The sequence below is a fragment of the Lycorma delicatula genome, chromosome 6 (genome assembly GCF_047948215.1).
Source record: "Lycorma delicatula isolate Av1 chromosome 6, ASM4794821v1, whole genome shotgun sequence".
In the NCBI taxonomy this organism is placed as follows: domain Eukaryota; kingdom Metazoa; phylum Arthropoda; class Insecta; order Hemiptera; family Fulgoridae; genus Lycorma; species Lycorma delicatula.
Window position 1 is genome coordinate 162,633,955 of NC_134460.1, and position 12,653 is coordinate 162,646,607.

Here is a 12,653-nt window from a genome sequence, read left to right on the forward strand (position 1 = left end):
GTGAAGTGGATTACGGACAATTTACTTCTCTTAAAATTGGATTATCGTACCTTTTCTTTCTTTCTTTCTTTTTCCTGTTTAGCCTCCGGTAACTACCGTTTAGATAATTCTTCAGAGGATGAATGAGGATGATATGTATGAGTGTAAATGCAGTGTGTACACTTGTACATTCTCAGTTCGACCATTCCTGAGATGTGTGGTTAATTAAAACCCAACCGCCAAAGAACACCGGTATCCACGATCTAATATTCAAATCCGTGTAAAAATAACTGGCTTTACTAGGATTTGCACGCTGTAACTCTCGACTTCCAAATCTGCTGAATTGGGAAGACGCGTTAACCACTAGACCAACCCGGTGGGTTTGGATTATTGTACCTAGTAATTTATTTATTTTAATAAAATAAAAAAAAACTGGCCACACAGTTGTAGGACTTTCCCGCCACACGGCTTTTTTCTGTTGCATGGCTGTTATGTCACATAACTTAATTTAAAATATACGTATATCATTTTATTTAAATATAATATTTTTTGTTTATTTAATTCAATTATTCTAACTAAAGCGCTTGCGCATACCTGTTTCATTCGCGCGTGTGTGGCTACTAGTAACCACTTTAAATACTTTTTTACACTAAATATTATTCATTTATTTAATTTTACCGCTCATTTGTGACGTTACAACGTAGATGACGACTACAGCAGCTGTAAGTCAGTCCTACGCTAGCGCTCCTTTGGTGAGAGGTGGTACTAATGACACACTGTATTCACTTAGCCACTAGTTTATTTAGAACATGTTTTAGAGTGGCTGGGAAATTTTTCAAAAACTTTTTGGAAATATTATTTTTTATCGTTAACAAATGCGCCTAAGAAAAATAAGACGATTAGGCGAAACCTTAAAGATACTGAGGATGACCTTGCTCTACCAGCCTCCTCTCCTTGGCCGTTTTAGTTGAAAATTTATTGGCATCATTGCTCCATATATAGAAGTAATCTGACCGAGTTTGGTCAAAATCGGTAATTCTGGAGATGTAAGGTGATTTAGAGGCCAACACCAAAAACCGAACATATACAAGTACATTCGAAGATCCGGAAAATTTCCTTGCGGTTTTTGGGTTCCTTAAGTGTCAAAATGTAAACTTCCGATGAAAACCGCATATGTCCAAACTGGATCGTTTACCATACTTTCCCTTCTGTAGCACTGGTATAACGTTAGGCGGGAAAGTAATATATATATTACGAGAGCTAACCATTTTTGGATGATTCTACTCTTTTTACTTTATTTTTTCATTTTTTTACTTTCTCTGTCTTATCTGTGTATGTTCTGAGTTTCTTTTTTATTACGTTTTTCTGACTTAGCTATGCTGCTAGCGCAAGAGCTGGTTTTTTCCTAGTAGTGTTTTAATAAATAAAACGAGACACTTTTTAAAGTTGAATTAGATTTTATGTTATACCGATTTAGAAGATTAGTTTTTTCACTCATTAATGTATTTTGAAAAACAAAGATTAGTAAACTAAAAAAAAGGTTAATCAAAGGAAAAAGGTTTGTTTCATTAATTCGGGACCTGGAACATCTGAAAATAAATTAAATTAATGTATAGTTTAAATTTAGTTAAGAGAGAAAAATTTATCTTTCTTCTTCAGTTAAAGTCGGTTCAAACTTTGCGTTCCGTGATGTGAAAACAGATAAAACAGATGTGAATCGAGATATGAACTCTTTTCTTTAAGTTTATATAACATTAAAAACAACATTATGAACAACGTCTAGACAAATTATAGATATGATAGAAATTAATAAAAAGCCTCGTAAATTATAAAAAAATCATTATTGTATTTTTATTTTTATTTAATATTCAACGAATGAATCACAATTAATGATCCATCGTTAAATTTATCAGATCTTAGATATTATATCATTTTTGTACTTATTACAATGTGAATGTGTAGACAGATCGTAAGCAGTTCTCACACACACCATTTACAAAGCGTACCCAAGTTAGAAAAAAGTAAAAAAATATTGTTTCTTTTTTACATTATAGTAATGAAATCCCCGTAGAAGATTGAACGTATAACAGTTTTTTTTTATTTGCATAATCTCAGTAAAATCACTGTTCTCTCGCGGCGCAAGTGGTAACGTCTCGGCCTTTTACCCGGAGGTCCCGGGTTCGAATCCCGGTCAGTCATGGCATTTTTACACACGCTACAAATCACTCATCTCATCTACTGAAAAAAAAACACGCTACTGTAAATATTTATTTAGTGTAAAAAAGTACTGTAGGAATTTACCTTAATTACTGTTATCAGTGCTCGAGTTTACGACATCCGTAGAATTACAGTTATCTAGGTAATTACTTAACCAGAAATAATCATACAATTTTGTGCCATTTCTGACCGGGATTCCTATCCGGGGCCTCCAGATGAAAAGGTATGTCGCTACTACATCCCCGTGGGAAATCAACGTGTTTACTGTACGTACTCGTTTAATTATTAGTACTTACATCAAAGTGAACACTCGTGGCAGCACCTAACAATGGAATTACACATTTTTTCAGATGAACTTTTATCCCGATTTACGTAATCGAATAAATTTTCTATCGATAGCTTGAAGCGATTCAGGTCGTTTGGATTAACCCACCGGGTTGGTCTAGTGGTGAACGCGTCTTCCCAAATCAGTTGATTTGGAAGTTGAGTTCCAGCGTTCAAGTCCTAGTAAAGCCAGATATTTTTACGTGGATTTGAATACTAGAACGTGGATACCGGTGCTCTTTGGTGGTTGCGTTTCAATTAACCATACATCTCAGTAATGGTCGACCTAAGACTATACAAGACTACACTTCACTTACATTCATACATATCATCCTCTGAAGTAATACCTGAACGGTAATTTCCGGAGGATAAACAGAAAAAAGAAAGAAAAGATTATATTTATACATCCGTCGGGTTGTTCTAGTGGTGAACGCGTCTTCGCAAATCAGCTGATTTCGAATTCAAGAGTTCTAAGGTTCAAATCCTAGTAAATTCAGTTACTTTTATACGGATTTGAATACTAGATCGTGGATATCGATGTTCTTTGGTGGTCGGGTTTCAATTAAAAACACATCTCAGAAACGGTCGACCTGAGACTGAAGAAGAACACTTCATTTACACTCATACATATCATCCTCTGAAGTAATACCTTACGGTGGTTCCGGAGGCTAAACAGAAAAAGAACGATCGTTTGGATTAGAAAAAATAATACCAAGTCTTTGAGGATTCCTCAAAACGAAATATTATATTAAAGTGAGGGCCATTCAGTTGTCTGTGGCTTTCTATGCGTTCAGAAAAAAATTGATGAAATAGTTTCTAACTTTAATAGCACAGTCAGGTGGTGCTGCTATCTTCTTGCCGAAAATACGGACGGTCGATGTTAAACTTATGATCGTCCAGTATCTCAGAAATAACATCTCAAGATATGAATCGACCGTTACATTTTGTTGAAGATATAAGATTCAATCACTCCTTTTTTTCTCACCTCACACCAAATATAAATTCCAGGTACATTAAGTCTTTTCTTCCTTATTACACGAAAATTTACATCAAACCGATAAATACAATCGTGACGATTTACTAAACCGTTCAATTCTTTATTACACCGTATCGCTGAGCATGAAAAATAAGGATCAGCTTTAAAACGAATGATAATTTCTCAAAAAATTCCATCCTTCTTTCAAAATTATCTTCGTGAAGTATTCTTAGCCGGTAATAATAACCTCGATTCCTTTACAATATTTTGTAAACTTACCATATTTTAGGTTTTTGAAGGTTAATGGAAGATTATCTGATCGACGTTTGAAGTCTGTTTACGAATGTCTCCGCAACAAATCGTTTGTTTTTTAAAGAATATTTAGTTCTATGTCTACCCGATTGCGAAACGTATAGAAAAATGAACTGAAATGGAAATAAATAACAGTTATATCGGATAATTTCTAACAAGTACAAAATTAAAACTTACCGCCTGTTACGAATGTTACAAAATATAAATCTGCGTGCAGATAAATATTCGTTTTGTAACAGTCAGAATATTCAGCTACGTGATTTTCAGAAATGGGATGTCGAGTTGCCATCAGCTGTAAGTTTATGATACATAAAAACAAAACGGCTTAACTTCGTACACCATACATACTAATAAATAAATTTAATGTAATAAATCAGAAAATTTAATGACATCCGTAAAAATGTATCCAAAAAAATTACAATTAAATAGTAAACCGTACGGTAAGAGTCTCGCAGATATCATTTCTTCCGCTGAAAAAACAAAAATTTCTGTAATATAAATAAAACTAATTTTAACAAAACGATATTGATATCAAAAATGGTAAGACACTACATTTTTATTATCAAAATCTGTTATTAATTTAGAATTTTTCTTTAAAAGAATATATATATATATATATATAATAGAGATATACAATAATAAATATTTATTAAACAACGAATAATCGTAAGAATTGTCTGTAAATATGATACGTATTACATATAAAAGAAATCGGGCCGGTAAAGAGTTTTGTAACTAATTTTTTTTTCTTATATGGAATGCTGAACCATTGTTTATTATCTATTATTGTATATCTATTGTGTATTACATATATTTAACATATTTTTTTTTAAAGAAAATTCTAAATTAACAACACATTTTGATAATAGAAATGTATTGTCTTACCTTTTTTGATATCACTATCGTTTTGTGAAAAACATTTTTATTTATATTACAGAAATTTTTGTTTTTTGAGCGGAAAAAATGATATCTGCTAGACTCTAATCGTACGGTTTACAATTTCATTGTAAGTTTTTTTTATATCACTGCGTTTTGTTAGATTCTTCTTTTACTTTCTTTATTGAATTACTGATTTGTTATCTTCTGGATTTTTTATTAAAATTTATTGCCTTTCTAGAACAAACAAATTGAATTGCACGGCCAATTTTGTTTGTTGATACTCGTATTTCATTTTTTGTTGATATTCATTCACTTCATACCATATTTTTCATTTTTTTATAAAACTAGTATAATGCCTTTACGAATCGAAGATCCGTGATGTAATATTACTTTGCAAGTGTAACCCTCGAATTTTATCGTTAAATTCGATTTTACCAATCGCATTTATTTCCGTTTTATTTATTACTATTTTAATGAAACTAGTATATCTCGTGTAAACTAATATATATATATATATATATTTTTTTTTTTTTTAAAAAGAAGTGATGGGAATTAAAAGCATTGTTTCATCTTCAGTACTTTACTTTTATTTACATAACAGCATTTACTATTAAAACAAGCTGTAATATATTTCTTTTAAATTTTATTATTTCAAGTACATATCAAGTTTTTGTACGCTACCTAGTATTACCAAGTACTGCCATCTACCGGCGCGATTCGTAAAGGTATATTAAAAAATTAATAAAATTACATATTCGAGTCCCGTTGTTCATCAAATGGAAAATAAACGTTTTCTAACAAAATTCGAGGTATTTTTTGAAAGTATTATTTATTAAAATTCTAATTGAACTGAAATAAAATGTTTTCACGCTTATTTTATTTTTCCCCCGTTTTCATTTCACTGTTAGGTTAGGTAATGTCTATAAACGTTCATCGACGAAAAACTCCGTGATTATGTGTAACCTATATATATTAACGTATATTTTCTTATTGTATCAATTAACCGATTTAACAATATAACATAATTATACATGAATATTTTATATTTGTTTATTTATTTATTTTTTTTGTTTGTAGGTAAGTTACATGAGACTTTGGATAAAAAAAACCTGGAAAGTGTTGTATAAATTTCACAGAAAAACCGGTGCAAAGATATGCAACTCGAAAATTGAAGACTTAATCCTAGACAAGCTATAATTAGGAGAAAAATTAAGCGAAATATGTATGTAAGTAAAGAGATATGCAAAAAATTATTATATTCTGAGTAAAATTTTGAATTACTTTACTTATGGTGACCGTATTTCCTGATCCTTTTCAGCGGTCGTAGTAATCAAAATTGATTGGCTTCAGTGAATCTTATATAGAAGTCAACGTACAAAATTTAATATAAAATTAGTTAATCCAGTCTGAAGATATAAGTTAAAACAAAAAAGCAAACAAATTACGAGTATTCTTCCCCTCTCACCGATGAATGACTACCTAAAATATATATCCTAAGTGACATAAAAATGTATTGGAATCATCTAATTAGTAAAAGAATGTATCTTTGAATCCGTAAAAGGTAAAAAAAAGAAAAAAAATTTTTTTTAAATTATTACCATAAGAAAGTATGTTAGCTACTTAAGGGGTGTTAAAATTATGTGAAAAAAATTATTTACCGTTTGAGTATTAATGAATTAATTTTGAGATAATTCCGATGGATATACATTCTAAGATATGGAAAACCCCCTAGACGCAAATTATTTTAGATTAGTATGTGTCTATATAATATAAAAAAAAAACAAGCTAAAAAAAACAACTTTTAATCATGTGTACAAGAGATATAATAAATTTAAAAAAATGATAAACATAGTTTAAACATAATGTAAAATCTGTATATTAGTTGTACTATTTTATACACATTATATATATGAGGTATAATTTATAAAGGACGTTTTTTTTAAAACAAGGTTACACTTGTGATGCTTGTTAAATGCATTAATACGATTTGTAAAATAATCCTGACGATAATTTTACTCGCTTTTATTGTTATTTATTTATTTTATTATTACAATACATAAACTTGTTTCTTATCTTTTTATTATGTTCATTTTTTGTAATAAAAATGAACAGGCAAGATTATTCGCAGAATTCAAGTTGTAAATCGAAGGTTATTATGCAACCGTGTGTCGTGTGTGTCGATTACTATGTCATGGTGAACAACATCGTATTATTTATATTCTGTAATAATCTTAATTTATGCTCGGCTATAAGTTTACAATTGCAGGTGTTCTATATAGATTTTATTTATAATTAAAATACGGCGAATGTTACCATTTATGACTCTCATTAATTTTACTGGATTTTATTTAATTTCATCCGGAGTAAGTAACATACATTTAATGACTTTCAAATATAGAATTATATTAATAACGTCTATATATACTCGTATTTTTCCTTATATAGGCATTTATATTACATTTTATTTATATATATATTATTATCTATAAGCAGACCCGTCGCGGCTTCGTCCGTCTAGCCAGACTGGACCCCCTGTGTTTATTAAACTCCTGCTTGTGAGAATATTAATGATAATTAAAAATTAAAGCTTGCTCAATTATAAAAAAATCACTACGTTGTAATTTGATCCTCTACTAACCAAATACACCAATTTGGTCAGTACAGGGTCCGAACTTTGAACGATCTAAGAATGTCAGTTTAAGAACAGTCGGCCTCCATCTTTAAAAACAATAGTTGGAACTGGATACCCGTACTTCGTACGGATAAAAATATATTTTGCTCGGATCTTATCGATACCCGACAAACACAACACTACTAGGCTAATGTCACCGTACTTCATTTCTCTTTTTTTAATTATATTTATTTTATGTTTTTTAGTCGTGTAACTGGAAGCGATGCAGCCAGTCGCGTCGTACATACAAGAACAGTGGCTGTGTCGTTGATCTGCCGCGCCGTACACCGTCGCACTCATTAAAAAATCGAAATACAAAGAAAACCGAAAATGGTTTTTAGTTAGTTATCTGAAGAGTATTTGTAATCCAAAATGTAGTGAATATCTCATTTAGTAGAGTTGGAAATGGAGAAAATTTGCAAGCATTTTTCAAATTTTTGTTATTTTTCTTCACCCTGTTCAAGCTCGAATTTCGATAAAGCTTGAAATTTGGGTTTAGATATTTATATGAAAATTACACACACGTAAAATCAACTTTATATTTTTTCCAATTGTCCGGAAAATAAAAAAAAATAGCCGAGTTTCATAAAAAATTCCAAATACATTTTAACATTTTAGACTCGGAATTGGAAAAAAATCAAGGAATTAGTTTTTAGATATTCATATGAAGATACGCACCAAGAATGAAGCTAATATTGATTTCATTTGTTACCGAAAAATTTAAAAATATTAAATTTTATTGCTACTTCATTATAACCCTTTAAACTCGTAATTTTTAAAACCCCTTTCTTAGTGTGCATTTAAATTATAAGAACATGTGTATAAATTATCATCAGTTTATCTTCAGTAGTTTTCGCTGGACGTTGTTAAGTCGTGTTTCTATATGGGTACAGATATAGGTTACGTATTACATTCGCATGAAGATTTGAGGATCGATAACGTGTTTCTTTGTTTGCGGGAATATTATTTTAATTTTTACTTTCCCGGTTATAGCTCTATGCTCTGCTGCAACATAATCATAAAGAGAGAGCATAACGATCGGTAAAAAATGTTGGGTTTAGGTTTTTTTGTGCAAATGTTGACGTTTCAAGACTTCTTTAGTCTTGCCGGCGTGCCGGCTGTAAGTACGTTAGTGACGGGGAGGGTAGCTCCATAGCGGAGGAGGGAGTTAGCTGTCCGGAAGAGGTGGTTGGCTCGCTTCGATGAGGCTTTGGGGACCCCGGTGGGAGATCCTCCGGAAGGACGCAGCTAGGGTGGGCAGAGACTGCTGCCACGGCACTGCAAGGCGACCATGCTATGTCTTCACAGGCGGAGGCTGGTTTCCTTGGGGTGCTTAACAAGTTAAAAAAAAAAAAAAGTCTGATTAAAGTTAGATGTGAGAATAGTTTGTATGAAACCTTTGGTGTTAGAGGAAAACGCGGGTAATTTCCGTGTCTTCTTGGAAATGTCTGCCGAGGCATTTACAGTGGTGGCATCCTGACAGAGCCCAAACTGATGATTATATGTGGTATCAGCCGTGGTATCCCGTGTCTTTAAGGGTCTAAAAGACGACCTCCGGTAATGCCCATTAGGATTACGGAATCCCACCCTATTATGACTGCGATCGTAACAAGACGGATATCTTCTCCTACGGGGTCAGGTATTAAATTTTAGTTAATAAAAAATGGAAACGAAATAGTGTTGCCATTTTAAAATGTTTAGTTTTTGTGTGCTGTAGGTAAAGTGAGCTTTTTTATGATGAATGTACTTAATAAATTATATAATATTCCAAAGCTTTCAGTCGATCGGATTTAGAGGAGATGTTCAACATTATTTCTTAAAACAGTTTTTGCCCCACATCTCGAACTTGTATTTTCAAAAAAAAATGAAATTCGGTACAAATATTTGGGTATATATATATATATATATATATATATAAATAGAGAGAGAGAGAGAGAGAGAGAGAGAGAGAGAGAGAGGAGACCCAAATATTTGTACAGAATTTCAAATTTCACGAGATGTTCTTTAAAGTACTAATTTAAAATTACTACTTGAAAAAGTTTAAAAAGAATTAATTACGCGTAACTCCTTTTACCTTTTCCACCGAACTGAATATAATGTCATACACCGTGCAAAACCTACTGGAATGCACACGATACTCGCTTATCATTTGTCTACAAGTGACACTTTGAATTTGTTCACCTCAGAGATTGAATGTGTAATCATTACTCTCAATGAAAGCAATTGACTCTGTTCTCTGCCCATTAGTAGCTTTATACGTATCACAGCTTTATGAAAAACTGGAACAGATATTATAAAAAACAACAATTAACAACATTAATACCCCCATTTCCAGCATTGGCTTTGCTCATTAATGGAATTATGTCACAAATAAATTAATAAATATATTTTGTATATTGTTTTACATAGTAATTAACACTTTGTATGAGTGTGTGTATCTCTCTCTCTCTCTATCTCTATCTCTCTCTCTCTCTGTGTGTGTGTGTGTGTGTGTGTGTGTGTGTGTGTGTGTGTGTGTGTGTGTGTGTGTGTGTGTGTGTGTGTGTGTGTGTGTGTGTGTGTGTGTGTTTACATTCAGTGCTCCGAATATCTCTCGGAGGGAGTGATAGTGACTGCCTTTCATTCGGGGATTCTGGGTTTTAGTCCCGGTCAGAAATGGCACTTATTACTTACTACAAAATTCATTTCTATATACTATAACATAATTTTGTAATATATATATATGTATGGGGTTTTACTCTTCTTTTCTTTCGTAGTAGATTATATTTGATTATACTTTTTAGAGATATGTTTTAAAATAATTTAGTAAAATTTGATTATACTGTAAGTTTTTCTTTCATAGTTGAGAATTATGATAATGTTTTACATCCTGCTCGTTTAATGCAGTAGTGTTTTTTATTAAACATAATTGTCATTTCCTCAATTTCTGGCACGCGCAAAAAAGAACTACTTCATTTCATAGAAAGTTTAACAAATGTATGCGTGATATGCTGATTTTGAAACAGAAAGAAAAAAATCACATCTTGAATCTTTTTCAACTAATACCTAAAAATTGATTGGAATTTCAATAATTAAAAAAAAATCAGTCGAGTTTAGGATAAATATTGTATTGAGAATATATTTTTAATTGCAGAAGTCATATAAGAAGTTTTCTTTTAAAGAAAATTGAGGGAATCGGCAACATAGGTTTATATGCTGGATTAATATAATTATTTTATACTAAAGAAATGCAGGAAAAGGATGGAAAAACTTTCCCGAGCTATTTCTGAAGTTGAACAAATTTTAAAATGGAAATTGCAAATAACCTCGACCAAATAATTTTTTTATAATCAAAATTATTCTGAATTTAGAGTACAGTTGCTGAAAAAAAAGAAATTGGTAATAAAAAAATTCCATTTGACTACCTTGCTAGACAGCTACGTCTTATAACATTTTTAATAACAACCTTTACTTGAAAAACCATTAAATTTTGGGAAATTATATAAAAAAAAAAAAAACTAAAAAAAAGAATGTTTAATTTTTATATCGGGTTCCCCGGAACCCTCTATTTTTAAAGATTTTCCCAATCTTCGTTAATACTACAGAATGGGCCACGAAAAAGTAGCCCCGACAACGTCTACAGTAGGTCGGAGAATGGAAGGGAAGGGATGGAGGAACGATTACGTGAGTCACGGGCATAAGTTCTTATGTAGAATGTACGTCCCTTTCCTTTGTTCCAATTTTCTATATTAATGTCCTGTGCGCGAACTTACGATGTTAACGTTCTATTCAATATTCCATATTCTGGCAGGGCTAATTTTTCGTGAAACACTATGTAGACACCTAGATCTTCAATCGTGAAAATTAAAGTTTAAAAAAATTGATATTTTATGCTTCCATTCAGCTCCTTGTTATTTCAGACTTAAAAGCTTATTTATTAGAGTAATTATTTATTTCAAGTCAACCCGATTCGGTACACTGTTATCCAGTCTTGTTTACAAAGAATATAGTTTATAAAAGAATTATGGATACTGTGATGTTTCATTGTTCTACGGTAAAAAATCAGACCGAAGCTTGGCCTATATATTTATAGGTTATCATTTTAATCGTCCCAGGCGGCAAATTTCTCTTAAGCATAATAATAATAATTTAAAAAAAAAAATTGGCCTAAGCAAAAGTCACTCAGATTGAAGGAAGACACCTCATGGTGACCTTGGGTTTAACCTTGAACTTGACGTTGATCTTATTTTTGGGGTAACACATTTTTCAAATGGAATGATCTATTTTTGACCTTACCACTGAAAGAAAAGAGCAGATACTTTTATTTTGCAATATGTGGTTACAGATAGAATTTGAAACTTTTTTGAATATCATATAGCTAACCTTCAGAGATAGTGCTATACGAATTTTTGAAGGTCATACAAAATTCCTGGACTATTTATATTACCGGCCATTTATCTCGTAAAGTATAAAATTCGAAAAACATAAAATTGACTTTACAGAAGTTATGTGGATAGGAGGGAGATATCCGACGGTGACCTTGAGGTCCACTTTGGAGGTCGTGCCATGGTCATTGAGGTTTTTTCAAATGGATTTACCTTTTTCGATAGCACCAATGGAAAGAGCGAAAAATTCCACGTCGACATACTTGAATTTATGACGTTTTACGATTATGTTTCATTTTTTCCAACTTTTTGAAGTTCATGGTTTAGGAGTTAATCACAAACGGTATCCGATTAACACAATTTAATGATTCAAGATAGTACCAGATAGCAATTCACTTCTTACTACTTAGAAACCGGTGACTGTAAATGTTTGTGAAAAGAATCCAGCACTCGTATAACACTATCCCTAGTGGTTAGCCGTATGATATTCAAAAAAGATCCAAGATCATATGCGTAAACATATATTTCAATATACAATTTTCTGCTCTTTTCATTTACGGGGTCAAAAATAGGTCATTCCATTTGAAAAAAAAATCGTTTCTCTCTAATCTGAGTTATTTTTGTTTAGGTCTTTTTTTTTGTATTGTGCGTAGTTTACGAGAAAATCGCCTGGGGCATTTGACAAAAGATATATGGGACAGCCAAATTTCAACTTCTTTGGTCGACGGGTTTTCGAGATATGAGGAAAAACTGTTTAGAAATAATGTTGAACGCCCTCATCCCTAAATAGATCAATAATTATATATATATATATATATATATATATATATATATATATATATATGTTCATAATTAGATGTGTACCAATCTATTCTGATCGGTACATAATAATACATTGTATAAATCACATGTAGAATAAATACGAGGTCTG

The 12,653-nt window shown here is 31.6% G+C and overlaps 1 protein-coding gene across 5 annotated transcripts in view; it reads left to right on the forward strand.

Annotated features, from left to right (window-relative positions):
* The window catches only part of LOC142326441 (uncharacterized), a 373,983-nt gene that overhangs the window by 196,566 nt on the left and 164,764 nt on the right, over nt 1-12,653 (forward strand). The window contains exon 1 of one of the 5 annotated variants that reach the window (XM_075368946.1): nt 5,771-5,913. The exons of the other annotated variants lie outside the window; for them this stretch is intronic. Within the exon in view, the coding sequence (XP_075225061.1) occupies nt 5,908-5,913 (6 nt within the window). The 5' untranslated portion in view covers nt 5,771-5,907. Of the gene's footprint in view, nt 1-5,770; nt 5,914-12,653 lie in introns of those variants that run through there. 5 annotated transcript variants of the gene reach the window in all.